Raw genomic sequence first — 27,550 nt, 5'->3', positions numbered from 1 at the left:
CACAGATTGTGGTGGTGGGGTCTCATGCATTCATTCAAATGTTTGCTCAATGTGAAGTGGCAAACTTTATACCTTTAATTAAATAATACCACCCATCAAAATGTGTGCTTTCCATTTTGTTCTTACAAATGATGCAAAATTTCAGATTGAAACTGAATCATAAAGTCATAATTTTAGAGCTGGAACAGTTTCATGTTTGCATTGTTTAAAGCATTAATCTTTGTAGCTCCATTTTTTTTTTTTAACAAAATGAGCTGATATTAATAGCTATGGGGCTTCCTCTTCATAATACCTACTGCTGTTCCTAATGTGGGGACAGTTAATCCACAGGGCTTTTTGATTTTTTGACATAATAATTTGTGATAAATGGTTTGTTTTAAATAAATTTAATAAATTGCCTCCCAAATGCACAACTCTTTTAGTTTCCTGTAACACACTGTGAGACTTTGGTCAGGAGGAAGAAACTAAACCTTGGGGGGAGAAACTCAGGGTTAGTGCCCAGCGCTTAGCTGGAGGTTATAAAAGTGGTTCTCAGCCTTCCTGATAGTGCTGTGACCCCTTAATACAGTTCTTCATGTTGTGGTGATACCAACCTTAAAATGGCTTTTGTTACTACTTCATAACTTTAATTTTGCTACTGTTAGGAAATGTAATATGAATTTTCTTGTGAGATAGTTGCCAAAGGAGTTATGACCCACAGGTTGAGAACCATGTGTTTGAACACTTGCGTGTAGCCCTGCAGCGCCACCTTCTGGCCATTCAATTCTTACACTGCTTACAAAGATGTTTCCAGCCAGTTGAACCTGCTGGGCACATACTTTTTCAGCTGCCTGCTCTGAGTTATCCTTGCTGGTAATGCGCATTACCGGTTAAGAAATTTCAGGTGTAGCCAACAGAGCACTGATGAAGTGCTTTCTGACTGGACGGAACACACCTAATACAGATTATGTTATTAACCAATCTTTAGGTTTTAAAAGTCAAGCCTCTAAAACTCCAAATAATATCAAACCATTAAAATTAAAGTCAAAATACCATTTGTGGAGAAAACCATTTTTGAGACTCCATTTAAGCAATGGTAATTGTAATACTGGTAGGAATGTAGACGGCATATTTTCATGAGGCTAGAAAGTCTTTTATTCTAAATCATAAATGTGCAGCCTCAGATACTATGAAAGTAATAGGAAACATGTATTCATAAAGCAATAACATCTTTCAAAGTTTTTAATATCCATATTTATATGTTGTGAATTTTCAGTTATTTTTAACATGTTACTACATTTAAGCCCCTTTATCTTTCTGGTACATCAGAAAATTCATATTTTTATACTAATTTTTTGAATTCTATAATTAGTAACAGTGAAGGCTGGATAAACTACAATGTGAAATGTCATAAATCATGAAACTTTCCATACAGATTTTCTGTTGAATATGGAAAGCAATCAATTACAAATAGCTTTATTCTAACTGTCATAATTTCTTTTCCTGTCACTGTTGTGGCAGTAACAGATGCTGTGACATGGCAGCTGTCGGGGACAAGGGTTTTCTCCTGCCCAGTTGGACTTACAGTCAGTCATGTCAGCGAGGTCCAGGCAGCAGATTCTGCCCACGGTCAGGAAGCAGAGAGTAAGGACGCTCAGTCGGCATCCTCCTTCCTCTGCAAGCTCCGTCCCAACTTCAGAGAACAGTGTTGCCCACTCTAGCCTGGGTCTTCCCACCTCAATCCAGTCAACATAATCCCTCATGGGGTGGAGGAGACTTACCTACAAGTCCATTAGTATCAACTGTCACACTTATGCAGTCTTAAACTCTACATCATATGACATTTGCTTTATTTTACATTCTGGAGTATGGAAGTCTTGCTTTATATGTAGTATATTCTAAATAGGAATAAATGAGCAGCAGTTAGCACAGTCATCAGAACACCGTCCTCAAATATTGTATTCCACTTAAAAAGAAAGGGAGGGAGGAAGAAATCTGTCCAAGTGACATAATTTTCTTTCTGTAAAACCACTGGTAGAATGTAGCCAGTACTGTAACAGATTTGGTGACGTGTAATGTCTGAGGCCTGTAAAAAGAAAAGAAAAGAAAAAAAAAGTCCTTTTCCTCCTCACTGTATTATCTGAATAGCAACTTAAGTTCTATTTGTTCATTATTTTAGTTTCTATTCCCAGTCATCCAGAATCTACAGTCCTCCAGAACGACACTCATAGGATTGATCACCTAAACTCATAAGATTGATCAGATGCTGCTGAATAGATGTCATCTGTGTTGCTATAAAAATATCACCTTATTCTCACTGAAGTATTAAATTACTGTAATTTATAAATGCCTCTTTTCTTTAGAACTTGAAAGTATCTGTATGCTTTTAAAATTATAAACTATATGGAATACGGTTTTTAGTGTGTAACCTGAGATCAGTCACTCTTGAGGAAGTTGCCTGTGGAAGGTCCAGTGACAATAGAGATAAAATACTCACTTATTCCCCAAGGAGACAGTGAGCTGTTTGGAAGTGCACAGTACAACATTGTTCAGGGACAGCATGACAGTGGCAGAGTGGAGCACATCCTGACTCTGCTCAGAGGCAGCGGGGGTGGGGAGCAGTTTTAGTTGGGTGGTAGCTGTGATAGTTACATCTTTAAGGCTAGAAGTCTAAATTAATGAAGAGAAATGGTGAGTGAGGCCTGCTGGTGCAGTAAATAATAAATAAGGCAAGGAAGCAAATGAGACCTCCTTCCCTTCCCTTTTACCCCTTTGTTTGCATTTTGAGACAAGGTTTTATGTAGACCAAGCTGGCCTGAACTTGCTGTGTAGCGAGGGCTGATCCTCCTCCTACCACTTTCTGAGTGCTTCAATGGCAGGTGTGGAGTTTCTTGACAGAAGCAGAATGTTCGGCTTCTACAATATTAACGGTATGAAGTTAGAAGGATTCAAATTTTGTGCCTGACACCAGGAGTAAAAGTGGTGGGGGATCAAATCCACAGCCCAAAGACTAAAAGCAAGTGAGCGGCGGTGAGTTGAGAAACAAGGCTTGGAAGCCCATGGAAGGAAACTTGTTTTGCAGAGGTTGACGTCTTAATGTCTACATCTGTAGTATCGCCACACCTGATTTTGCTGCATGCATTCTCAAATTACACGCTGACTCTGCCAGGTTGTAGTCGTCTCTTAGAACTTTGTGTTAAGCGGGAATGGTGGGTTGCGTTCTCCACCTGTGGCACAATGGAAACGACATTGTAAAGGTTTACAGCTGCACATAACTTGGTGGCACAACTCTTACATGAGGCCCTGGAGTCAATACTCAGCACCACAAGAAATTAAAAAAACAAAACAAAACGATTTGGAGAAATTTTTATTTAAATTCTTTATTTAAAAGCGTGGGGTGGTTGAGCAAGAAACAGCCTGGAAGAAGCACTATGTTAGATCAAACTTCACAGAAATACCATCTCTCTTCCAGGTAACCCAGGCCCACACAGCCCCATGCTTGACCTGGATAATGATGTGCGCCCCTCCGTGTTGGGCCATCTCAGTCAGACAGCGTCACTGAAGAGGGGCAGCAGCTTTCAGTCCAGTCGCGATGACAGTAAGTTGTCACCGGACCTCTTCATGATCTTTCAGATCTGTGTACTTCGAAGGGATGTGGTAAAAAGACTCCGTGTGTGTTTGTCCATCCTGTGGTCTTGTCTGTGTCATCCTGCCATCCCCTCCCCGCCTCCTGTGCTCTATGGGGTAGGTCCTGGAAGCACATTGGTTGTCACAGGCCTGGATGACTGAGCAGCAGTGTGTTAAGTACCAAGGGCCTGGACAACTGAGCAACAGTATGCTAAGTACTTGCAGCACATCCAGCACTACAGAGTTTCTCTGACAGCAATGTGTAGCAGCTGCATCAGCCTTCTGCATTGCTGTGAACAGGGACAAAGCAATCTACCCACTACTCAGCCATCAAAGATTTAGTGAATTACGCTTTCGGAATTAGTTTGCTAATTTTTAAAAAATAATTGTTACGCAATTATGTTTTCAGTTATAATACTCATTACTGGATATAAGAAAGGAGCTAAGTTTACTTTTTGCTCCTGTTATGGTCTTTCAAGGAATATTTAGTTTGTTTTCAAGTTAGTGAGAAGTCAGGTTTCCCTCGGCTGCTTTGAGGCTTGAATGTGGAGCATGTATGAATCTGGGTGACTAGACCGGTGGGTGCTGTTAGCTATGTATGTGTGGGGGGAGAGTGCATGGTCAGACTGCTCAGAGCCCTGCCAGCTTCAGTGGCCGCAGGGACCTGGGTTCTGTCTATGTTGCGTTCACTTATTTCCCAGCAAAGAATACATGAGATAAAGATATACCTTATTTAAGTAAAACCTAGGGTGTTTACTGATAACGTCCAGCAGGCTTAGATTTGCCTCTGTTCATTATAGGCTATACAGCAGGCCTTAACTTGGCCATGTCTTTGCTAGCTGAAGGCTTGGCTTTTATTATTTATTTTCAAATGTTTTATTTTTAGAGGTTTTTTTTCCCCCCGCTTTTATGTGTTTTGCACCACATGCATTTATTAATCCTGAGACTGACAAGAGAAAAACCAGTTCTACAATTTTGAGCCAGTTTTGAAACAAGTTTTAATTAATTACTGACCAGGATAGATTTTTGATCAGAACTATCCCTGGTTTTCCAGCAAGTGGCCCCAGACACGTGATGTGGGAGCTTTTGAGGCCAAAACCATATAGCTACCGTATTTCCCCATGTGGCTATGTTATTTTCCAAGAACTACAGCTACCAGCATTCCAGGAAGTTACCTGGTCCTTGGGTAGGTAGAGCTTATGGGCTAGGTTTGGATCTTACCCTTGCCCAGTTCCCCTGTAGGTCAGGAGAAGGTGTCAGATCCCATGCAACTGGAGTTACAGGCAGTTGTGAACCACCCTGTGATTGCTGGGAATTAATTCTGGTCCTCTGCAAGAACAAGTCCTCTTGACTTTTAGACCATTTCTTCAGCCCCCAGGTTTGGCTTTTTAAAAGAGAAACTAACAATCCTGAGGACAAGGGTAAAGCACTGTTCTCTGAGGCCTTGGCAGCTGCTCTACCCTTGCTCCCTGCCTGGCATTCCTAGTATAATGCTGAGGGAAAGGAGGGAAGGGGCAGGGTCACTTTGTTTGGTAGATTTGTCTTCTTGATTCAAATATGTACTCATAGTGTTTTGTTCTTTTACTCTTTAGCATGGAGGTACAAAACTCCCCACAGAGTGGCATTTGTTGAAAAACTAACCAAGCTTGTGTTAAGTCAGTTGCCTAACTTCTGGAAACTCTGGATTTCATATGTTAATGGAAGTCTTTTCAGTGAGGTATGTAAACATTTAGGACTGTTGGAGGAGTAGCTGGGCCACTGAATTTCTGGTCTTAAAACTTAAGGTGTTGGGGTTCTTTTTTAAAGCCTTAGATGTCTAGCACCTTTATACATTTTCACATATTTTTTCAATTTATAAACTTTATTATTAAGGAAACTCCCATGTAAATAAAAACATCACAGACAAAAATTAGCCATTTTCATATTTTTAAGATTAATAAAAGTCATTTTAAATCCCTGTGACCTTGAGCTCATTATGTGATATCTGAGACTTAGTTTTCTTGTTCGTAAATAGGGAATAGCAAGGGTTTCTTGCTGCACAAGTGGTTCTAAGGGTTAAGTGAGATGCACAGCTAAAGAAAGGGGATAAGGAAGTCAATTTAGAGAGTAAGAATCAAGTGGAATGTTATCCAGGCCAAATTGTGTGGATGTTATTATGTGACAAACAGTGACAGACAAGGATGAACCCTGGAGCTGGGGCACAGGTCTGCCTTTTCCAGAGAAGAGAACTTGTAGTCACATAGTTATCTGGTCCTTGGCTTTGTTTGTACGTTCTGTAAACCATTACACTTTCAGAGTCAACATTCAGTGAGTATCTTTTTAATCTAATATTTTCAATGTATTCTTTGAGAATTTCACATATGCATATAATGTATTTTGATCATACTCACACCTTTTCTTCCTCTAACTCCCTCTAGTTGCCCACAACAGTCCCCCTCCCAACTTCATGAAGTAGCCCTGATTGTCTGTCTCCTAACACCACCCACAGATGTCTATGCATCCACTAGAGTCAGTTACAACCTTCCGGGGGACATACCCCCATACCTCATAACCAGCATTTGCCAGTAGCTTCTCAGCTCAGGTTGGTGCCTCAAGAACCATGCCCTCTCCTTGAATTTTATGGACTTGATTTTGTGTAGGTCTTGGTCAAACCCATAAGGACAGCAGGTATGGCATGTCTGGAAGGCAGCATTTCACTTCCCTGTCCTCTGACTCTTAATTCATTCTGCATCTTCTGCAGGTATCCCACGTAGGCTGAACACTCAGTCACTTATTCATGGCACTTTGACCAATTATGAGTTGCTGCCCACGGCAGAAAGAAGCTTTTTTGATCAAGGTTGATAGCAGCACAGTTACTGGCCTGTTCCCTGAGCAATTGAAGTCATATTCAAAAACACTTTACCTATGCCTTTATCTTGACGTGTGCTCCGTAGTTCTTTCTCAACAGTTATAGAGTTCACGTTTTATGTTGAGGTCCTTGAGCCATTTGGTGTTGGGTTTTGTGCAGATGAGTTGGAGGATCTAGTTTCATCTGCATATAGACATTGAATTTTCTCAGTGCTATTTGTTGAGATGTTGTCCTTTCTCCAGTGTGTGTTTTTGTTATCTTTGTAAAAAAATAAGGTGTCTATAGGTATGTAGGTTTATATCTGGGTCATCTATTCTTTTCCACTGACCTATGCATCAGTTTTTGTGCCAGCGTTGTACTGTTTTTATGATATGGCTCTACAGTGTAGTTTGAAAGCAGGTATAGTGATAACTCCAGCAGTGTTTTTTTTTTTTTTTTTTTTTTTTTTTTGTTAGTTTGCTCAGGATACTTTGGCTCTGGGAACTTTTTTACTTCCATATGAATTTTAACATTTTTTATTTTTTGAAAAATGTCACTGGAATTTTTATAACTTTTAACAGGAAGGGATACTGGATTTTGTAAAGCCTTTTTTGTGTCAAAATGATCATGTGATTTCTATCCTTGAGACCATTAGGTTATTTGTAGCATTGGTTGATTTATGTGTATTTAGTAATCTCCAGACACCTGGAGTAAAGCCAACTTGTTCATGATAAGTAATCTTTAAAAAGTGTCCTTGAATTGCTTGGTAAGTATTTTGATGATAACTTTTGGGTTGATGTTCATCAGAGAAGATGGATATGTAATTTTTGTTTCTTCTTTTGTTTTTGTCTCATTTTAATATCAGGGTAATAATAATTTAGCTTGAAGAGCCTGGTATTTTCCTTTTTTCTATTTATGAGATTGTTTGAGAAAGCATTGGTATTAGTCTCATTGCATGATATGGATATTTTTAAATGATCTCATCTTGGTTAATTTTGGTAGGTCATATGCATCCAATATATGCATCATATATTTTTAAAGATTTTCTAGTCTAGTATAGGATTTTTTTTTTTTTTTTGGTAATATAAGAGATATCACTGAAATTCAGAAAATTGTTCTGTTACTACCTAAAAGCAGTACTAAACTGGTATCAGCTGAGTGATACCTTTTCCTTTCCTAGGGTTCATTTCCTTAGAATGTGTCTACATCCTTTATGTGAAGGTACTGTCTATCTTTTGAGGGGAGGTGCATTCCTTGGAGGCAACAAATAGATAAACCTTGCTTTTTGATTCAGTATACTAGCTTGTGCCTTTTGAATTGGGAGTGGAGACCATCAGCATGCTGAATTTTGATTGAAAGATGTATAATGAGTCCTGCCATCCTGTTGATCTTGTGATTTGCTTCTTCCCTTCTTCTTAACTATAGTTCCAGTGTGGCTTATTCCTTTCTGTGGCTTATTCCTTCCTGGTTCTTGTGAATGGACTCCCTTCTGTCTGAAATATCCCTCCAAGTATTGTCTGTAGAGCTTAGTGTCATAAATTCCTTTAGTCTGTTTTTATCATGTAAAGTTTTCATTAAGTTTTGATAGGTAGCTTCATTTGTATCTTGTAATCTGGGTAGAAAGTTGTCTAAACTGTCTTGACTCTTAAGGTTTCGAAATAGTCTACTGTTGTTTTAATGGGCTGCTTTCTCATGTGACCTGGTGTTTCTCTCTTTTGCTCTCAATGTACTTTCTTTCTGTTCTGTCTCTTTAGTGTTTTTATTATGATCTGAGGTGAGGAGGTTTGTTCATGGTCTTGTCCATCTGGTATCCTAAATGCCTCCTATGTCCACAGTGGCATTCCCGACTCTGGGTGTTTTCTTTTTGGATTTAAAAAAAAAATGTTTCCTATGTCTTTAGAACAAGATTTTTTTCTCCTTCTGTGTCTATTATCTTTAAGATTAGGCTTTTCAGAGTGTCAAGTGTGTCTTTAGATGCCCATTAGTGGCTTCATCATGTCTTTGTCTTTGTTTGATTGTTCAAGCTCCTGTATTTTGCCTTCACCCCAGATGCTCTTGTTTTCTCCTTCCCTGATTTACTTTATTACTGAGACTCTACAATATTTTTAAATTGAGCTTACTGTTTTTGTTTCAACACTTAAATAGTTTTTCTCTTTGTTGAATTCTTTCTTCATGCCATATATTACCTTCCTTATTTATTTTCAGCTAATTGCCTATGTCTTTGAACATACTTGAAATTATATTTTGAATTTTCTGTCTGGAATTTCATTTCAATTACTCTCACTAGGTGGCATTACTGTAGGTTTAGTAATTTTTACAGGAGCTATGTTGTCTTATTCCATTTCTTTTTTTTTTTTTTTTTTACTGCATTGGAATTAATGCATCCTGAGTTATTTTGCTTTGTATATTCAATTTTATCAGCTATTAAAGTATTTGCAGTATTTATGTGGGACGTGGGTATGGTTGGATTGAGTGTGTAGTTTAGAAAACAATTCTTTAGTCTAGGAGCTCATGGTATCTGGTATAAACTTTATATTTTCCCTTGAGTAGATTATTAATTGGGAGAACAGCCACATCTGCTTGCTATTACCACTGTGCAAAAGTCATATTAGCCAATTAATAACAGTGGCCCTTTTGATTTCAATTGCTCCTGGAGGATAAACAAGCAAGCATGGTATGGAGTACACTGAATTTTAGTTAAGGTTAGGAGTGGGAGAGAAGTAGGGTTGACAATGATAAGAATTGAGAATTAGATCAACTTAGAAAAACTTAAGTGGGTAAAGTAGCTGGAAGGGGGAAGTTGGGACGTTATTGGGTCTACAGATCACAGAGAGTATTAAATATGTGGAAGGTTACAAGAAGTAAAAAGATGAGAGGCTAAGCATGAAAGGCAGAAAAAAAAATTGTAGGAATGAGTGAATCATGTGAGGTGTGGTTGAAGAATATGATGAATGCCTTCGTAAGCCAGGTGGAGAAAATAAACAACAGTCCTAAGACCTAGCTGAGCAATATACAATCAAAAGCAAAACCCTCAAGGCAGTCAGTCAAGAGTGTGATAGAAAGTAGACAGTAAAAAGAGAACTTATGGAGTGGATTGCTGGCACAGCTGCTCTGAGTTAAAAGGTAAAAATCTGAGCCCTCGGGCTTTAGCAGGTTCTTTGGGGCTCTGTGGAGAAGAGAGAATAGGAGCTTGTGGTCTCTGCAGACTCAGCAGTCTTAGGATTCTGGCATGTCAGGGAGGGAGGCTGTAAGTCCTTTGGACCTCTGCCCTCCACCTTGGCCTCTTCTGGTCCTGCAGGTTGTGTGTGTGTGAAGCAGCACTTCTGTTGCAGTTTTTCACATGTACTGAACATCCTAAGGACAATATACATCTGTCCCCAGTTATGAGCATGTGAAAAATCATATGCATCCAAAAGAAATGTACTTTGAATTTTCATCACTTTATGGGCTGGTGAAAATTGGCATTGTCATCCCTTCAAGTGGAGATCTTGAGAAACAACTAATACTCTGTGATAAGCTGTGTTTCTAAGTTAACAAGAATGCAGCCCAGTGGTAGAGTCTTGTCCACAATGCAGCAGACACACTTTAACCCCAGTGCCATGTCTTCTATCAGAATTATTCCAGTATTTGAAATGAAATTGGCCTGGCACATATAGCTGTAAACAAGATTTAGTAGCATTGGAAAGTAGTAGACTGATAAGCTTCTACAATTGCATAAAAAGATGTCAAGGTAAATTAAATTACATAACAAGTGAATCCTCTAGAAAATGGTTTTTAAGCCATGCTACTTATTTCCACCCAAGTGTTTTGTTTTGTTTTGTTTTTTTTCCTGATCATTTCATTCTTTCCTTTCCTCCTTGCTTGCTTCTTTCCTTGCTTCCTTTCTTTCTGTTTGTTATTTCAAGACAGGGTTTCTCTTTGTAGTCCTGGCTCTCCTGGTAACTCTCTGTAGACCAGGCTGGCCTTGAATTTAGAGATCTGCCTGCCTCTGCCTGCCTCTGCCTCCCAAGTGCTGGATTAAGGGCATGGGCCACCCCCAACCCCCCAGCTGCATCATTTCTTGTATGTGGCACAAATAGTCGTTTTGTGTCTTCCTAGAGTCGTAAAGTTGACGAATGGTTTTGATCTTACTTATCTCAGTTAGAATAGCCTTCCCTATAGGCCCTACCTAGTTAGAGTAAATATATAAATATTTGGTTGTAGATGAAAACTGTGGCTTACTTTAGATTTCATGACAACAGATTGTTGAAATAAATGTATTTTAACTAGCCTACTGAATTGCCTATGCCTGTGATGTTTCTGTTTCTGTCCATAGCTTTTCTTTAAAGTTTATAGTAGCAAGTATGGTTCTCTCCAAAAACTCGACATGCTTTTAGAGTATTTACTTTCTGTCAAGAAGTCTGGAAGCCACAACAGGAAAGTGGCAAGAAGCAGCAGAGCTGGAAAGTATATCCCCTCGGTCATTCTATGAGTGAAACCAGAAACTTCATTAAATGGACATTGGGAGGAGAGCTAGCAATTTAGATAATTAATATGAGTGCTTTAAACACAGTTCACGTCAAATGGCCTCATTTTTCTTATTGTAGAACTGTTTTGGTTTATTAAGAGCTCATTTGTTCCAAGTTTGCAGCAGTTTAAACAGTAGTCACTTCTTTAAACTATTTGGGCCCATGTGAATCAGAACAGTGAAATCTGCCGTTGGGCTCACCACAAACTGGTTTTGGTCTGTGTGTGCAGGAAAGAGCTGAGGCTTAGTTAACGAAGTGCTTGATAATACTATCTCACCTGTGGGTGTGCTTCAAATGTAGTGTATTTTAAAGCATCAAATAATTGTTAGACATTAGGAATCAGCATTTTAACAGTCCCATAACTTGAAGCAAATTTAAGTGTTATTAAAAGTTTTTTAAAAATTTAGATTTGCTTTTAAATAGGGAAGACCTTATGAACCCCTATATTCTATTTTGGGATTTTTAAGCCAATTGCTCACTTCTGTAATATCAAAACTGTTGTCATCACATGAAACTCTGAGCCCTCTGTTCTCCATTTTGTTGACAGTTAGGTTTCCAGAAAAGAACTGAGCTCACCAGGCTTTTCAGGAGGCGTAGCATAGCATAGCATAGCATAGCATAGCATAGCATAGCATAGCATAGCATAGCATAGCATAGCATAGCACAGCACAACACACATTACAACACAACACAACATAACATAGCATAGGAAAGCAAGTATAGTATGCTCTATCCCAGTGGTGGACCAGTCTTTGATAACAAGACTTGATACCTAGGTGATTTTGGAAGGCATTTATTGAAATGCACAGATTGAATGTACAGATGCTTTTGAAATAATGAACAGGATCCTAACCACAGTGTGCCAGGTACGGACACACACACACACACATGTATATACATGCTATACATGTGCACACATGTATACTTGCATAAATACATTCTAAAAATACTAAGATACCATGTAAGTAATACAACTGAGATAAGACTTACTTTCTTCCCCCTTGTGAAGAGACCAATTAAAAGTTAATTTAAAAAAACTTATTCTAATTCTGTGAATACGTACCAAAGGAACAAAGCTAGGCTTCTAATGAAGATGGTCAGTAATGGGATGCAGAGTAAGAGGGACTCAGAAGACATAATCTCTCAGCTGAGAGGGAGTTAGCATGCAAGAAGTAGACAAAGGAGCTTACAGCTGTCCCCAAGGGGAGTATCCGAGGAGAGCCCTTGCACAGCAGGCTTAGGTGTCAGTGGGTTGCGGTGAGGCTGGAAACACAGTGGGCTAGCTGCCTTTTGGAGAGGATGATGGGGAAAAAAAAACAGGGCTGTGTGTGCAGGAAGAACAGGAGTGGGAGAGGTGTTGTCGGTGGAGGTGGAGAGAAGGTAGTAGTTTGCATTCAGAGGTGGTGTGCAGGTCTTGCTGGTGGACCGTGGGGTGAATGAAACAAGCATTCAGATAGAGTACTGAAGCTGGCTTCTGGGTAAGCAGGTGCCATTCACAGAGTCTCTTTCTTTGGAGGAAACCTGCTAGGTTTCTGGTTTTTAGGTGTGTTGCATGTGAGGTCCTGTGAATTATTCAAGAGAACCCTGTATGAGTCTCAGAGGATTTGTGCTGCAGATACCCATGTGAGAGATAGTATTTGAAACTATAGGCAAAGTTAGTGGAAGAAGATAGAAAAGAAAAAAGTGTCCCGAACTATGATCTGACAAAAGGCAGCATATGGAAGGCTGCTGTGTGTCACGTCGTGAGTGGGACAAAGCAGAAGACAGGGCAGTAGAGCCCTGTGGTTTGGCTGGGAGGAAGAGAGAAATGTTTTTGATGTGGCACCTTCCTGGCCGTGGTAGCATCTCACCTGTGCTCATGGCCTCCACTCTTGCAACATCCAGGCTGGCCCAGAGCTTGCTCATCATTACTGGACACCTAATCTTGGCACTTTCCTGTTTACTGCACTTTGGGTATTTCTCATTTGTATTAAAAACAAAGAGATGATCCATCTCGTGTAAAGAATTTGGAGTGGCGTAAGGCAATGAACTCAGGAGTTAGCTTTTTTCAGTGATTGTGAGGTAAGCCTGGAATTAACATTTCTTTAGTTTCAAAGCAAAAGTGCATTTTTTACAAAGAAAAAAAGTGATAAAGGCTTCATAGGTTAATATGAAATTTTTAGACACATGCAAGTTAAAGGGTGTGTGCTGTGTATATGTTGATTGGTGACTCTTAATCAGCACAACCGCCCTACTCCTTCACATCAATGATGTTCATTCCATAAACCAGCTCCACATGCTGTGTCTCTAGCATGTGTGTAATATCTATGCATAGATAACATGTTATTTATATTTCCACATTAACTTCAAGCTATTACTGTAATAATTTATGATATGTCTACCCTTAATTTGAAAGGTCTTTTGACATATCTTAAAACTTAATGAACAATACCTGGAAATTTTAAACGTAACAGCTGTTTTGTATTGTGTCAGTGAAGTATCAGAGCTGGTTCTACAGTGCTTAATTTTGTCATAGCTTCTTCATCTGACAAGAAGCTTGTCCTTCTGAGGTATTTTTGTAGTAGTATTTGGTTGTCAGACCTTTTGTCAAGAAGAAACTAGCAGAAATCCAGTTGAGTAGATTTCTCTTAACTATGAAAACAGTCTTCCATGCATTACACTAAGTAAAGAAAAACATAGGCTTTATGAGTAATCAGAAATAAATAATTCCAGAAAGGTAGAATGTATTCTCTGCTAAGGTACGCTATAAAGAAGATAATGATTCACAAATAAAAATAAAGTGACAGATGTAGCGACTGCGTTTATAATAAATACTTACCAAAGGAACAGAACAGGTGCTCTGGGGATCACGCCATTGACTCAAAGTTGACTCTTCCTCTGTTGCTGTGCCGGGCAGTAAGACATGATGGGAAGAACACTGTTGTGGGCATGATGCACTGTGGTTCAACTGCAGGGATTATTGGCAAAAAATAGCACACCCAATTCACCTACAAAATTTGTAGTTTTCAACTTGATTCTTGGGTTTGTGCACAGATTTATACCCATACTTAGAAAGATGAAGGCTAACTTCTTTTGGAATAGGGAAGGTTTCTGTTTGTTTGTTATGTCTTAGCATATCATTTAGTCAGGTTAAGTTTCATGTCTTCATGTGTAGATGTTAAAGCATTTCTTAACTTTCCTAAGTTATTTCTAAAAGAGAGCTAATATATTTTTTGTTTGTTTGTTTTGTTTTTCAATTTCTAAGACTGCTGAGAAGTCAGGCCAGATTGAAAGATCGAAGAATGTAAGGCAGAGACAAAATGATTTCAAGGTAAGTGAGGGATGAGAATGTCAGCTTTTCAGAGTGCTTGGCTTTTCTCTCCCAGCATTATTTGAAGACTTTACAGTCAATATATTTTTCATCATTTGGCACAATCTTTATCAGATTGATGATCATAATGCAGTTTTGTTTTTCATTTTCTAGAAAATGATTCAGGAAGTAATGCACTCCCTGGTGAAGCTGATCCGGGGAGCCCTGCTCCCTCTCAGTCTCCGAGAGGGTGATGGGAGGCAGTATGGAGGCTGGGAGGTGCAGGCAGAGCTCTCAGGGCAGTGGCTTGCACATGTCATCCAGACCATAAGGTGAGTGTGGACACACGGGAGCCATCCTCATTGAAAGGGCTCAGTAGGTTTACGTATATTTGTTTACTGAAGTGCTTTTTGAAAATGGTCAGCAACCCAGGGCAAGATGTGCTTCTTAACATGCCAGTGAAGAATTTATTTTCCATCTCTCCATCCTGTTGCTTCTGTTTCTCACTTGTAATCTAACCAAGCAGCTTTTAAGCATTCCTGGTGTGTGTGCTGATTGAGAGTGGTATGCTCTGGGTGCATCCATTTATTGCTGAGACCCTGTACAGTCCCTGCTGTGCTGTCACTCATAACCTCCATGCAGCCTAATTTCAGGATGGTCTAAACAGTGACAGGGATTGCTTGGGACCCCACTTACTGACTTGTGTTGTGTTTTGTTTGCCAGGCTGACTTACGAATCATTGACTGCTCTGGAAATTCCCAATGACATGCTACAGATTATCCAAGACCTAATTTTGGATCTCCGTATACGTTGCATAATGGTGACGTTGCAACATACAGCAGAAGGTGTGTTAGGGAGCTGGCTTACAGCTTCAGAGGATTAGTCCATTACTGTCAAGGAGGAAAGCATGGCAGAGTATAAGTGGACATGGTGCTGGAGAAGGAGCTGAAAATTCTACTTGTTGATCCACAAGCAGCAGAAGTGAACTAGGCCCAGCTTGAGCTATGAGACCTCAGAGTCTACCCCAGTACCCACTTCCTCCAACAAAGCCACACCTCCTCCAGCAAGGCCACACCTCCTAACAGTGCTATTTCCTATAAGCTTTTGGGGGCCATTTTCTTTCAAAAGGCCACTAAAATGCCACCAAATTATTTTTATAAAATGACCTTTAAAGTATTAAATGTTTTAAGAAACAAGAACATTGTTATAAATAGCATAGGCCATTATCATCTGCCTCCAAGATTTTAAGAAGGGAGGGCCCTGCACTATAGAATTTGTAGTTAGTACATTGTGTCAAAGGAGAGAGAATGGAATCCAAGTAAAAAGCTAAACATTCCTCTCTACCTGTACCTAACCAAGCCTGGCCTGCTGAAAGTTGGGCAAGTGTCATTCCTCAAGCGACAGCCAGCCACCATTCAGGAATGAGAGAAAGGACCGACTGAGGTCAGAGGAGAGATGCAGGAGGGCTTACTTTGCACAAGTCTAGCACTGTTGTGAAAAATGCTAAGTAATCACTGTTCTGAGGTATCTGTGCTAATCTAGAAGGCTCCAGAGTAGGCTGCTCTGTTAAAAACAAACAGAACAAAAACCCACAAGTATTTGCAAGAACATTTGGTTAGAAAATGTGAAAAATGCATTACCAAATCCTTAAATCTACCAATCTTAAAGTCACAACTCATGAATGTTTTTGTCTCTGTTGAAGTTCAGTGAGATAACTATAATAGAAAGTATTTGTGTCCTTGTTTTCCATGTAGAAATTAAGAGACTAGCTGAAAAAGAAGATTGGGTTGTTGACAATGAAGGACTGACTTCCCTAGTAAGTTTCAATTTTTTTTTAATATTAGTCATCAGTGTTTGTTATGTAAAATAAATGCTTTTGTGTTAATAAGGATCATATTCATTTTATGTTCTACTGTAGTTTCTAGAATTAGAAAATAATTAGAAAATATTCTTTCCCAGAGTCAGTCTTGCTTACTGCTGACACAGACATTTATACTGAGTGAAAGCAGTGGGCTTATTTTAGAGTTCTACCAGCCTTCATCACTGCATCACTACTTTGGTTTGCATTACTTTTTAGTTAGATTGTACTTAATTCCACACTATTTAGCAACTTGAAGTTTTCAGAGAAGCAAGACAGGAGAATGATGTTTCTGTCCCCAAAGCTAAAACCAAGCTAAAGCTAAGAAGCTCAGGATGCTGCAGGCCCAGGTCAGACACCCAACACTCACGATCTCTTCAGTCTAGAAACATTCTCTTTCTGGGTAGGTTTGAAAATACCTCTCATAATTTTTCATGTTTTCATGCCTGTCTGAGGGGTGCTTCTAACAGTCTGATAGGGACTGAGTCACTGGTGAAGCACAGAGGACACAGGACAGGGGTTGCCTTTTTCCCTCACACTGGCTGCATCTAGACAGGTTATTGTCTGACTTTGTGGCGCTCTGCATTGGTTCTTGTATGGCTGTTCTGGTGGTTCCATCAAGGCCTTCCTCCTGTCAGGAAGAAAGTAAAGCAGTCTCTGAGGAGCCACAGCCACTGTCTAAAGAGGCCGTTGGCTAGAAAGCATTCCTATGCCCCAGGAAATAGCTGCTCGATATGGCTACTGCCAGTTTCTTTCATGCCCTCCTTTGCAAGGGACAGAAAATAAATTCTGGGGGTAGAACTTCCAGTTTCTTCCAACAGTAAAGTGGCTTTGTCTCCACAAGTTACAAGCCAGTGATAAGTCAGGAACAAAGATTCCATATGACATCTCTCTTTCCTGGAATCCCTATACCGGCTCTGGGTAGGCTTACTTTGGAACTTGAGGCTGGTTGTCTTCCTCTGAAGGCCAAGGCTCTCTCTGCTCCAGGACAGTGTAAGTGCATTCAAGTATATTTCGGTGTTAGAAAAAACCATGCCTACTTTTAGGGTCATGCAAGACATGAGTTGGGAAAGATCAGTTATGATTCTATTTGGTTAGATTTGTTCTGCTGATTGCAATATTTGCGTCTAAGTATTATTTGGTTAGTTCTTTCTCACACTAAATCCTTAGAGAAAGGGTATATATAGTATTTAGCTCATCACTCTATGAGATACATAGAAGACTATAAAATAATTTTTATATTGATTATATGTTGAAGTCATTTGAATATTCTAGTTTCATTTCTGTTGCTGTGTTAAAATATTCTGGCCAAAAACAGCTTAGGGAAAGAAAGGGATTCTTTAGCTTACAGGTCCAGGTCACAGTCACAGGCAAAAAGTCAGGCTGTTCTACCCAATATTTCCTTCAGTTCAGAAACTCACTTCACAGCCAGCGAAGTAAAGCAGGAACCATGGAAGAGGATGCTTGATGACTGGAAGCGATTTTCCTTCCCATCAGCTTTCCCGTACAGTTGGGAACACTCGTCTAGGATAGTGCTGCCCACAGCGGTCTGCGCCCTGCTGTATTAGTTAGCAAGACCACCCTCCACAGGCATGCGCAGGCTGACCTGATGCAGGCAGCTGCTGAGCGGAGGCTCTCCTCACAGATGACTCTTTATGCTGTGTCGAGGTGACTATTAAAGCTAGCCAACAAAGAGATGCTATCTTAAACAAGGATGAAAGTTTCCTCTTAAGCTGTCTAACATGGTAACTGGAATATCTCACATTTCCTCTGTGGCTTATGCCTATAACATGGCCCGCTCTTCTGAAGGATGCCGACATGGAAACAAGTGTTCTGTACTGCACTGAGAGTCAAACCTGTCCTAGGAAAGACCTAGACTCTGTTCAGCCTGAGTCCCTGTTTGCATGGAAGGATCAGGATATGTCTTCATGGTGTGGGCTTAGAAGTAAACATGGTTCTGTGCCCTAGAGCATGTTGTATACTGCAGAGTTTTGGACAAAGGATTTTATTTGTTAAATTAATTCTTGTAATAACTGGAACCATCATGCTATTAACTCATTTGCATTATTCCTTATTATATTTTAAAATATCTTCCAGGTAACTATCTAATAATCATAGTGAGCTTAAAAGATATGCTCAAAGAGAATTATTGGGATCTCAGTCTCTGATTAAACAGGGGTAGGAAGTTAGACATCAAGTTACCTTAATGCCTGTGCATGTCCCAAATGAGTTTTTTGAAAGGGAGAATAGAGATGTATGTTCAGTCTGAGAAAGTTAAAATCCCTGTTTCATTAAACACACACGTATAGCCTTCTGTGGCCTGCCTGTAGAGCAGAGTTCTGCTGGGTAAAACTTGGTTATTGTAGAAGGACCCTGGAAAAATGATTGGACTGATTATTATAGAAACAAGGCTATAGTCTGTTTTTAAATTTGGGTTTCCCTAGTGCAGTTACAATCATAAGATAATCAATTTTGTGTTTGACCACCCCCACACACACCCTCCTGCACACACAAGCCATATGAGTACACACAGGGTTAAAAAGAACTAAACCCATTGGGTCATGTGAATGAACAACCGCAGTTGCACATCTGGAGTCAGCCAAAACATCCTCTAGTCAAATGCAGGTGAAGGAAGAAGCTGCCCTGGTTTGGTAGCCTGATGTGAATGACCCTTGTGTTTGTTCAGCACAGAACTTTCTCAAAAGGAAAGGAGGGTCAAGACTTAGAGCACAAGCCTGCATCCCAGCTCTGAGCAGTTCATCCTGTTGCATGTGCACTCTAAGTCTCTGAAGGGGACAGAACGGTTTACATGCCCTTAACCTCCACCTAACTCCTGTGAGGAGACTGCTTCTCCCTTCACGAAAACCATGCTGGCAATTCACTGTGCTTCCTGTGGTTCTCAGTCCCTGTGGTTTCTTGCCCCTCCATGTTGTCCTCAGACTCTGCTTCCCTGTTCTCAGGGACTTGGTCCATCCTATGTAGAGAGAAGCTCCTCCAGCACCATTCCTTTATCAATTCCAGTGTTTTCTTCATGATAATTAGTGTTTAAATTACAGTTCCATGTTGAATGAATGAATGAATGAATGAATGAATGAATGAATGAATGAAGAGTGAATGAATCTGTGACTGTCATGCTGGTGTGTCTCAGCTTGGAAAAGCATGTAATAAGAATTCTGCCTATCGGGTGCACTCGTGTGAACTTCACATGAACATAGAATATAGACACTAGGATGTTGGGGTCTGTTCCCACTTTCCTTGGGGTATCTTTGCTTAAACATAGTTGCAAGCTTCTTTTTTTTGTTGTTTTTGTTTTTTTCTTTTTCTTAGCAGATGTAGAAAATGAGTACCATGACTTACCTGACTTTTAGGGATCTCCTATCTGCTCTAGGTAGTTGTTAGAGAGGCGGTCCACTTAGGAGACTGAGCTCATGCGCAGTATGCACACAGTGCAGTCCTCAAGTGTGAAGACCTTACACTGGCTCCTTGTCAGTTTCCTATGGCAAGAGAATTTTGATGAGAAAGTGTACTCAGTCCTAGATGAATTAGATAACCCTTAGTCTCAGCATTTATCCATTTAAAACATGCTCATCTCAACCTCAATGAGTATAGATTTCTGGTCAGATTGTGTCTCTGTTATTTTCTGTAAATCTGAGGAATTGAGCTTTCGGAATATCCAGCTCCATAACTACTACTTCTTAGCCAGTGTTGTTCCTGTGTTTAAGAAGGTTCTTCTTTCTTTTCAGCCATGTCAGTTTGAACAGAGCATCGTGCACTCCCTGCAGTCGCTGAAGGGTGTTGTAGATTGCAAGCCTGGAGAAGCCAGCGTGAGTTTTCTGTTCTGTTCCACCTGCCTGGGAATCGCAGTAAACAGTAGAATCACTGCCATCCAAGAGCTGTGCTCTCTTACTCAATGGACTCAACATAGACATGTTGAGTTCAGGCTCCAGGGCAGGCTGAGCCGTTAAAATGCGACTCCAGCAGCTACAAGCAGACCAGGGTCCTTGTGGACTGATTAAATGACTGACGTGGATATTGTCAGCCAGCTGGGGATCAGAACCACCATAGGTAGGAAGCCACCGAAGGCTAGCCCTTCAGAGTAATGATGCCAACACCCAGAGGGGTCGTTGGTGTTCTAGCTTTTATATCTAACTTTCAAGGAAAATGTGTTATTTTCTTAGCAAAATCAAAACATTTTTTTTAATCTGAATTCTCCTTCATAGGTCTTTCAACAGCCTAAAACACAGGAGGAGGTTTGCCAACTAAGCGTCAACATCATGCAGGTAACAGAAAGCAGCGATGTAGGCTCTGAAGCCAGGCTTTGATTGTTATTCACCGTTGATAACATTCATGTCACTGTTAAAAACGGGTTCTTTTAAAATTCCATCCGGGGCTGGAAAGATGGCTCAGAGGTTAAGAGCACTGCCTGCTCTTCCAAAGGTCCTGAGTTCAATTCTCAGCAACCACATGATGTCTCACAACAATCTATAATGAGATCTGGTGTCACCTTCTGGCATGTAGGTGTACATGCAGGCAGAACAGTGTATTCATAATAAATAAATTAATTAAAAAAATAAAATAAAATTCCATCTGTAAGATGGCTGTACAAGTGGAACTTAATGTAGGATTAGTTCTTTCCTTTTCTTTCTTTTTTTTTTTTTAAGTAGTACCTGTGTGTTTAATGTCTGTGTCCTCATGGTACTTTGTACTCAGTTTCTTTAGATAGCAGAATAAATTAAATGAAAATTGGTTGCTTGTAATTTACCTAGAGTTGTAAGGTTGTTCGATTAGGTACATACATGAAGTTGAGTATGTTTGTACATAAATAAGGAGAAGTAAAAGTGCCTTTCTCCTAAAATATATCCAGGAACATAAGTGACTCAAATAAGGTGCTTTTAATATTCTATCATTGCATAGTTAGACATTGATAAGATATCTATTTCTACCACTTAGTTAGCATGTATAATCATATGTACACGTGCACACACACACACACACACACACATATACACACTTTTATTAGACACCCCTCTCCCCCTACTTCGTTTTTTATGGGCCAGACAGTCCTGCTTTCGTTTATGCAAAGTTGTCTTAATATTCAAGTAGATAGATACCTGAAAATTCCTATCACTGAAACTTGCTACTTTAAATCCAGGTTTTTATATACTGCCTGGAACAGCTGAGCACCAAGCCTGATGCAGACATAGATACTACTCAGTAAGTAAAAATGTAATGAATCTCATTGATGCATTTAAGAGTAATAAAATGTACGCACACATTCTATACTGAGGTAGGGTCTCACATGTAGCCGAGGTTGGCGTGAACTTACTATATGCCTGGCTGCCCTCACTCTCTGCAGTCCCCACCCAAACCCTGACTCCTGACAGACACTTGTAGTTCTCTCCTATGTGTCTCTCTCCATGCTGCTATGTGGAGCAGCAACTGAGAGGATAATAACTGAACTGAGAGGATAATTACGTGTCTTTACATCACGTTAGAGGCCTGACTCTGCTTCTCACAACTGGGTGCCAGCACTGTCCCCACAGTCATGTCTGCAGCCCCAGGTTTTTCATGATTGTAGGTCTTCTTTGACCTGACTTTGTGTATATGGCTCATTGTCACACCGGAATGCTGTGTTACTATTCCCAGCCTTGGTCTCACCATTAAATCAGTCTTTTCTGGTTACTTTGTTAAAATTCCTGTTTCACACATCAGCTGGATTCTAATCTGAATTACAACATTTCCAAACTTTATCTTCTGCTCTGTTCATTCAAATATACTTTATATCAGTTAGTGCTATTTTAGTTACCATTTGTTTAGATTTCAATTCTCTTCAAATTGGTATCTTTAGTTCTATTTATTTTTATTTCAAAGTATTATTTGATATTTTGTCATGTTAGAATGCCATATAGATTTAAGTCAGTCGAGTTAAAAAAAATAATCTGTTAATGTGTTCCTTATGACTCTGTTAAATTAGTAAGTTCATTAGTGGGTCAGTTACCCTGCTCTCCCCTTTCATATCTTTATGCTTTTGGTTACTAGTTTCTTTTTTTTCAATTTATTTATTTTTTTATAAGTTACAGTTTATTCACTTTGTATCCCAGTTGTAACCTCTCCCTCATCCCTTCCCAATCCCACCCTCCCCTTTTTATCACCTCCCATGCCCTTTCCCAGGTCCAATGATAGGGGAGGTCCTCCTCCCCTTCCCTCTCAGGTCTCCTCCCCTTCCCTATCAGCTCTCATCAGGACTGGCTGCACTGTCTTCCTCTGTGGCCTGGTAAGGCTGCTCCCCCAACAGGGGAATGATTGCTAATTTCTTAGCTCATCTATAATTAGGTCACTGAGAAAGGCAGCTTCAAATCTTCCCCTGGAAATTCTGATAGTCAAAAACATTTTAATTACATGAGTATTATTTGAAATTTTCCATTTAGTGATTTTTTTTTTTAATGTAATCACTTGAGCACTTTAAGTATTGAGAATGCCCCAAACAAGTGTCTTTTGGCCCAGAATAAGAGATAGTCCTTAGTGTTTGCTTATGATACTAATAATTAATACAAATAAAACCTACAGAAAGTTTTTCAGCCATTTTCATCAAAACATTTGAAGCCTTTGAGTCAGTTTTAATTGTGACTGTTCTTTGTCTCTTCTGCATTTAGTCTTTCTGTTGATGTTTCTTCACCTGATTTGTTTGGAAGCATCCATGAAGACTTCAGTTTGACTTCAGTAAGTAAAATGGGGCACACAGAAAGTGGAGTCTGTCATGTTAAAGGTAAACTTGAGTGGGAGGTACCATCCCACGTGGGATGGGGACTGTGGACGCCGCAGCACACTCTGGAACTACATTGTCTTGTATAAAGATTTGTGTGTTCACACTGAGTTACATAAACAGACCCAACACACCTGTGCACCTTGAGTGTTAAAAGGTGGCTCGGTTGTTCCCTGGTGCCTCAGAGTTGCCTGGATGGACTAGAAGGAGGTAGAAGGCAAGGTATTTCCTTCACAGCATTTCCCTGTTTAGCCTGACAAACTCCACTTTTCTCTGCTTTATTTCTACAAGTTCCCTGTTTTATTTGGACGTAGGTTATATGACAAAGCCAAAAACCAAATCTCTACAAGCAATCTGATGGAGTAATTTTCTCAATTGGGGTTCCTATTCCCAGATTACTCTAGCTTGTGTTAAACAACAACAAAACAAATCAGCAAGAAAAGTGACAGGACCTAAGAGCAGACATGAAGAGGATTGAAACCAGCCATTTCATGTTAAAATAGGAAAAAGGAATAGAAAAGATGGAGTTGAGGGAAAGAGCCTTTGAAATGAAGCCCTTACTAGCTATTGTTTTTTTGGTCTTCCAACAGGAGCCTAATTGATACACACTGACTTTTCTGACCTTTGTTCCCTTCTCACCTCCCAGCAAATACTGTGTGACCCATCAGCCATTTCCTAGCTGATTGGTGTGCACCTTGACTTGGAGTGCTACTGTGAGCCTGCCACCCCTCTTTAGGAATAGAGGAGAGCAAGGTGGTCCCATTGACCCAGCTCCCAGGAGATGCAGAGCTGCCACCATGCTCTCAGCAGTCTCCCAGGGTTTTACTTACTTGTGCTCCTCACAGCATCTTACATGTCCACTTACTTCCCAAAATACATTCATTGGTTTCCAAAGTGTGTTTCTGTGTTCTTCCCTAGTGGAGAGGTCTCATCAGATCTGACTTGTCTTCTCAGGAGACCAGGCTCCTCTCAGGGCTGTGCTAACCAAAAGGAAATGGATAGCATTCCTTGCTGAACTGCTAAGTAAGAGTCAGAAGACATCTTACGCACAGCTTTGGCTGCTTTGAGGGCAAGGGTGTTCATTGTTGGTCCTGTACAGAGAACAAGAAGTGATATACAGGCTCATTCTTTCATATGTGGGGATGATGGGTCAGCTGAACTGTTATGGTCAAATGTGTGTCTCCATGGCAGGTGTGAATAAGCTTCAGATTAACCATTCAGAGCTTAAGAATTAGATTATTGTTATTCTATTGTTCTTCCCACTTTGATTTCACGTGATGTTTCATATAACATACAGGGACAAAATATACTTGCTAACAGTTAGTCTTTAGATCTCTGAAGTAGTTCTTGTCACTTTGAAGAGGTTTCACAAATGCTGTAGCAGGGAAAAGCAGGTCATGACAGCTGGGGAATATGGCAGGCTCATATTTGAGCAGGAAGGACTTGCCGGCTCAGTCAACTAGAATGGAAATTTGAGTCCTATATAAAAGAGTGGTAAAGAATGGGCTTATAGTCAGTTGAGACATTTGTCGGATTCAGCGTGTTTGGAGTGGCTGCTGGAAAGTCATTTGTTTCATCTACTATAAAAGGAATGTGTCATGATAAGACAGAAGGTGGACAAAAGGAAAGATGGCATCACCATGCCCAGATTGCTTATTTTCTCATATTGTGCTGCCATGTATTCACTATGGAAACATAATGTCATATTGAGTATTACCTCCATTTTCTTTTTTTTCTTTTTATTTTTTCTGTTATATATTTTTAAATTAATTTTTTATTACAGTTTATTCACTTTGTATCCCAGCTATAACCCCTCCTTTATCCCCTCCCAATCTCACCCTCCCTTTCTCTCCTCCTCCCATGCCCCTCCCCAAGTCTGCTGATAAGGGAGAGCCTCCTCCCCTTCCATCTGACCCTAGCCTCTCAGGTCTCATCAGGACTGGCTGCATTGCCTTCCTCCATGGCCTGGTAAGGCTGCTCCTCCCTCTGACCTTCATTTTCTATCTAAAAGTTAATTCAGTGCCACCAGTAGCAGCCTTTAGTTTGTCTGGGTTATTTAATGCTTCTCTAGCTGTTTATATGTATGTTGGTGATCAAAACTGGTTGTAAGTAGGCTGCATTGTGCAGGATATAACAATAGGACATTGTGATGAAGAAGTGAGAAGATGTTGGACATTTGGCTGAGCTCAGTATATTTACTAGAAAATAGATTTGCTTGGTTATTGACTTTAGAGATTCCAGATCATCCTTTGGTCCATGTGCTTCCAAGAGCAGGAACATGTGTTTTTCTGCATTTTTCTCCCTGGAGTACTTAACTGTAAGTTGTTTTGATTCTGCACAGAAAGAGTAACCTGGTGTGGGTGAGAACTGTTCCTGGAAAGTGATTTTGCCTTAGTTTTAGTCAAGGATCTCCACCGAAAGCCGTGCATGAGTCACCATTCCAGAGAATGCCTCCCACCTGTGGGAACACAGACCCAGGCTACCCTGAAGTGAACCGCAGCTGCAGCAGAGCAGGGGCCATTCCTAGAATTTTATTTACAGATAGAGTACTTTTGAACTGTAAAAAGCCCACTGTGTTCATCAGCATTGCAGTTGCAGTCTAATAATTGTGTAAGCAGTTGTTGACATGGGTAGAGCCTTGAAGACAGCAAGAGGCACTCTTCCCCTCTCCTTGTCTGCCTATGGGTGTGGGGGGACAGGATGGGACATAGGATGGGACTTAGCCTCAGGATACTCACTCCCTGGAAGGAAGCTCTTAATGTATATGGGAAACATTCCCACAGGCCCTCACAGGCAGGAACATTTTGAAGGAACAAGGAACCTTTCAGATAGTATGACATTAAAATGTTCTCTTAAGTTGTAAGAGATTCATAATCAAGTTGTAAGAGATTCATAAATCATTTTCTGATAGTTCCTACATTTATGTAGTTATTCATGATATCAATTTGTGTGGCCTTTTGTGTACATAAAATATTAAACAAAACATTTGACTCTTTTGAGGAGGAGAGTATTGGATGTAGAACTCACTACTGAGCTGTACTTAAGTCTCTTTAATTCCTCAGTGTAAATGTAATAATAGTCAATTGTATTATGTTTCTCTGTGTGTTAATTTTAGGAAATAAACATCCAAGAAAATCAAGGCATTGTATACTGATGCTAAAGGGCAGAAGCCTATCATTACACTTAATACAAGATCAGGGTTATCTCTTGCATTCACCAGTACTGTCTATGTAAACTTCTAATGGTCTGTTTGAATTTTAGGAGCAGCGGCTTTTGATAGTCCTGAGCAATTGCTGCTATTTAGAACGTCACACCTTCCTAAACATAGCACAACATTTTGAAAAGCACAGCTTCCAGGGCACAGAAAAAATCACACAGGTAAGTGCGTGCTTTGGTACTCACTAGGCGAGCCCAGTGCCTTGCCAAGCTATTCTCTCAGCACCTCTTTGGCTCCCTGTACTCCAGTTCTCCAGGCCCCCAAAACCATTCTTCTGTGGGAATGATTGTCTTCCTCACCTTAAAGTATTAATGTAACATGGCTTTTCTCAGGAGCAAAGTTTTCTCATGGTTGAACAGTTTACTTGACCAGATCTGAGCTGTTCAAAAGTCAGCCAAAACAATCCAGAGAGAAACATCAACCCTAATCTCTAAGAATCTTCCCCATTTGACCCCTGCTGGATTGAAGCCTTTAGGCACTAAGAGCCATCCAGATCCTGACTGCAGGGGACCTCTTCCTGCTGATCCAGCATCTTCCTGTAGTCTCTCTGTGACTGCAGCCCTGCCTTTGCTAGGCTACTTAAGCCTGCGCATGTGCACATTCTGCTCTCTTGCTGCTGGCCCCTTCCTTCCTGCCTTAACCAGAACTTTTACATGCTTTGTGCCCCGCCTGCTGGATGTAGGCAAGAATGTGCCTGCAGATCATGGAGCCAACTTTGTCCTTTAGGATGTTCACACTCTTGTTTATAGTTTTTCAAGTAAGCAGCAAAGGAAGAAATGAAGTACCTTGTGTTAAAGGTCAGCTAGTTCCTGAGCAACGTTTATCAGATTTCTAGGTAAAACTGCACCAACAGCACTGTCTAGTGCCAGTGCACTTTTCTCAGTGAAGAAAACAAGAAAGATATCATCTTGTTAATCCTATAATCAGTTTACTCTCAGTAGACGATCTTCTTTTTATAAATGATGATTCCAGTTTATAAACTAGCTTGGTCTTTTTTTTTTTCTTTTTTTTAAGAATGAAAATGTCAGAGTGGGTGGCTCTGTCTTGTTTTCCTGCCTTTTCGTAAAGATTAATCATCCTACTGATAAATGTTGTGACTTAAGGTTTTTGAGGCCAAGTGTCTAGTTTATTTCCAGAAAATTTTCATGTTCATGATTCCAAGATCTTTGCAAAGTGACCACTTTGTTTTTATTCAATAAAGTAGTAACGTGACTGTACATACATATGAAGAACTTTATCATTAAAATGTGTGATGTCATTTAAAATTGCTTATGAAAGAAGCAACATTTTATTTTTTCTAAGTATTTGTAAAGTAATAAGCAGAAATTATGTTGCCTCCGTTTATACTATTGAGAAGCAGAATGAAACTGACATAAAGAAAGATTTGGTCTCTTTGCTAGTCTTTGTCTAAGTCACAGAGAAAGATAACTGGGGACAACTTACAGCAAGAAATAGTCTTTTTGCCCTGCCAGCATTGTGAGT

General features: G+C 40.0%; 1 protein-coding gene across 1 annotated transcript in view; it reads left to right on the top strand.

Annotated features, from left to right (window-relative positions):
- The window catches only part of Exoc2 (exocyst complex component 2), a 166,049-nt gene that overhangs the window by 87,733 nt on the left and 50,766 nt on the right, over positions 1 to 27,550 (top strand). Inside the window, exons 12-22 of the mRNA XM_055619046.1 lie at positions 3,452 to 3,577; positions 5,199 to 5,323; positions 14,186 to 14,251; positions 14,405 to 14,562; positions 14,954 to 15,075; positions 15,985 to 16,046; positions 19,832 to 19,912; positions 20,309 to 20,368; positions 21,241 to 21,302; positions 22,742 to 22,808; positions 26,113 to 26,229. Of these exons, the coding sequence (XP_055475021.1) occupies positions 3,452 to 3,577; positions 5,199 to 5,323; positions 14,186 to 14,251; positions 14,405 to 14,562; positions 14,954 to 15,075; positions 15,985 to 16,046; positions 19,832 to 19,912; positions 20,309 to 20,368; positions 21,241 to 21,302; positions 22,742 to 22,808; positions 26,113 to 26,229 (1,046 nt within the window). The remainder of the gene's footprint in view (positions 1 to 3,451; positions 3,578 to 5,198; positions 5,324 to 14,185; positions 14,252 to 14,404; positions 14,563 to 14,953; positions 15,076 to 15,984; positions 16,047 to 19,831; positions 19,913 to 20,308; positions 20,369 to 21,240; positions 21,303 to 22,741; positions 22,809 to 26,112; positions 26,230 to 27,550) is intronic.

Source organism: Psammomys obesus, unplaced genomic scaffold (assembly GCF_907164565.1).
Source record: "Psammomys obesus unplaced genomic scaffold, mPsaObe1.curated_primary_1811, whole genome shotgun sequence".
Taxonomy (NCBI): domain Eukaryota; kingdom Metazoa; phylum Chordata; class Mammalia; order Rodentia; family Muridae; genus Psammomys; species Psammomys obesus.
Note: the sequence above shows the minus strand (reverse complement) of the source record. Positions and strands in the feature narration are given on the sequence as shown.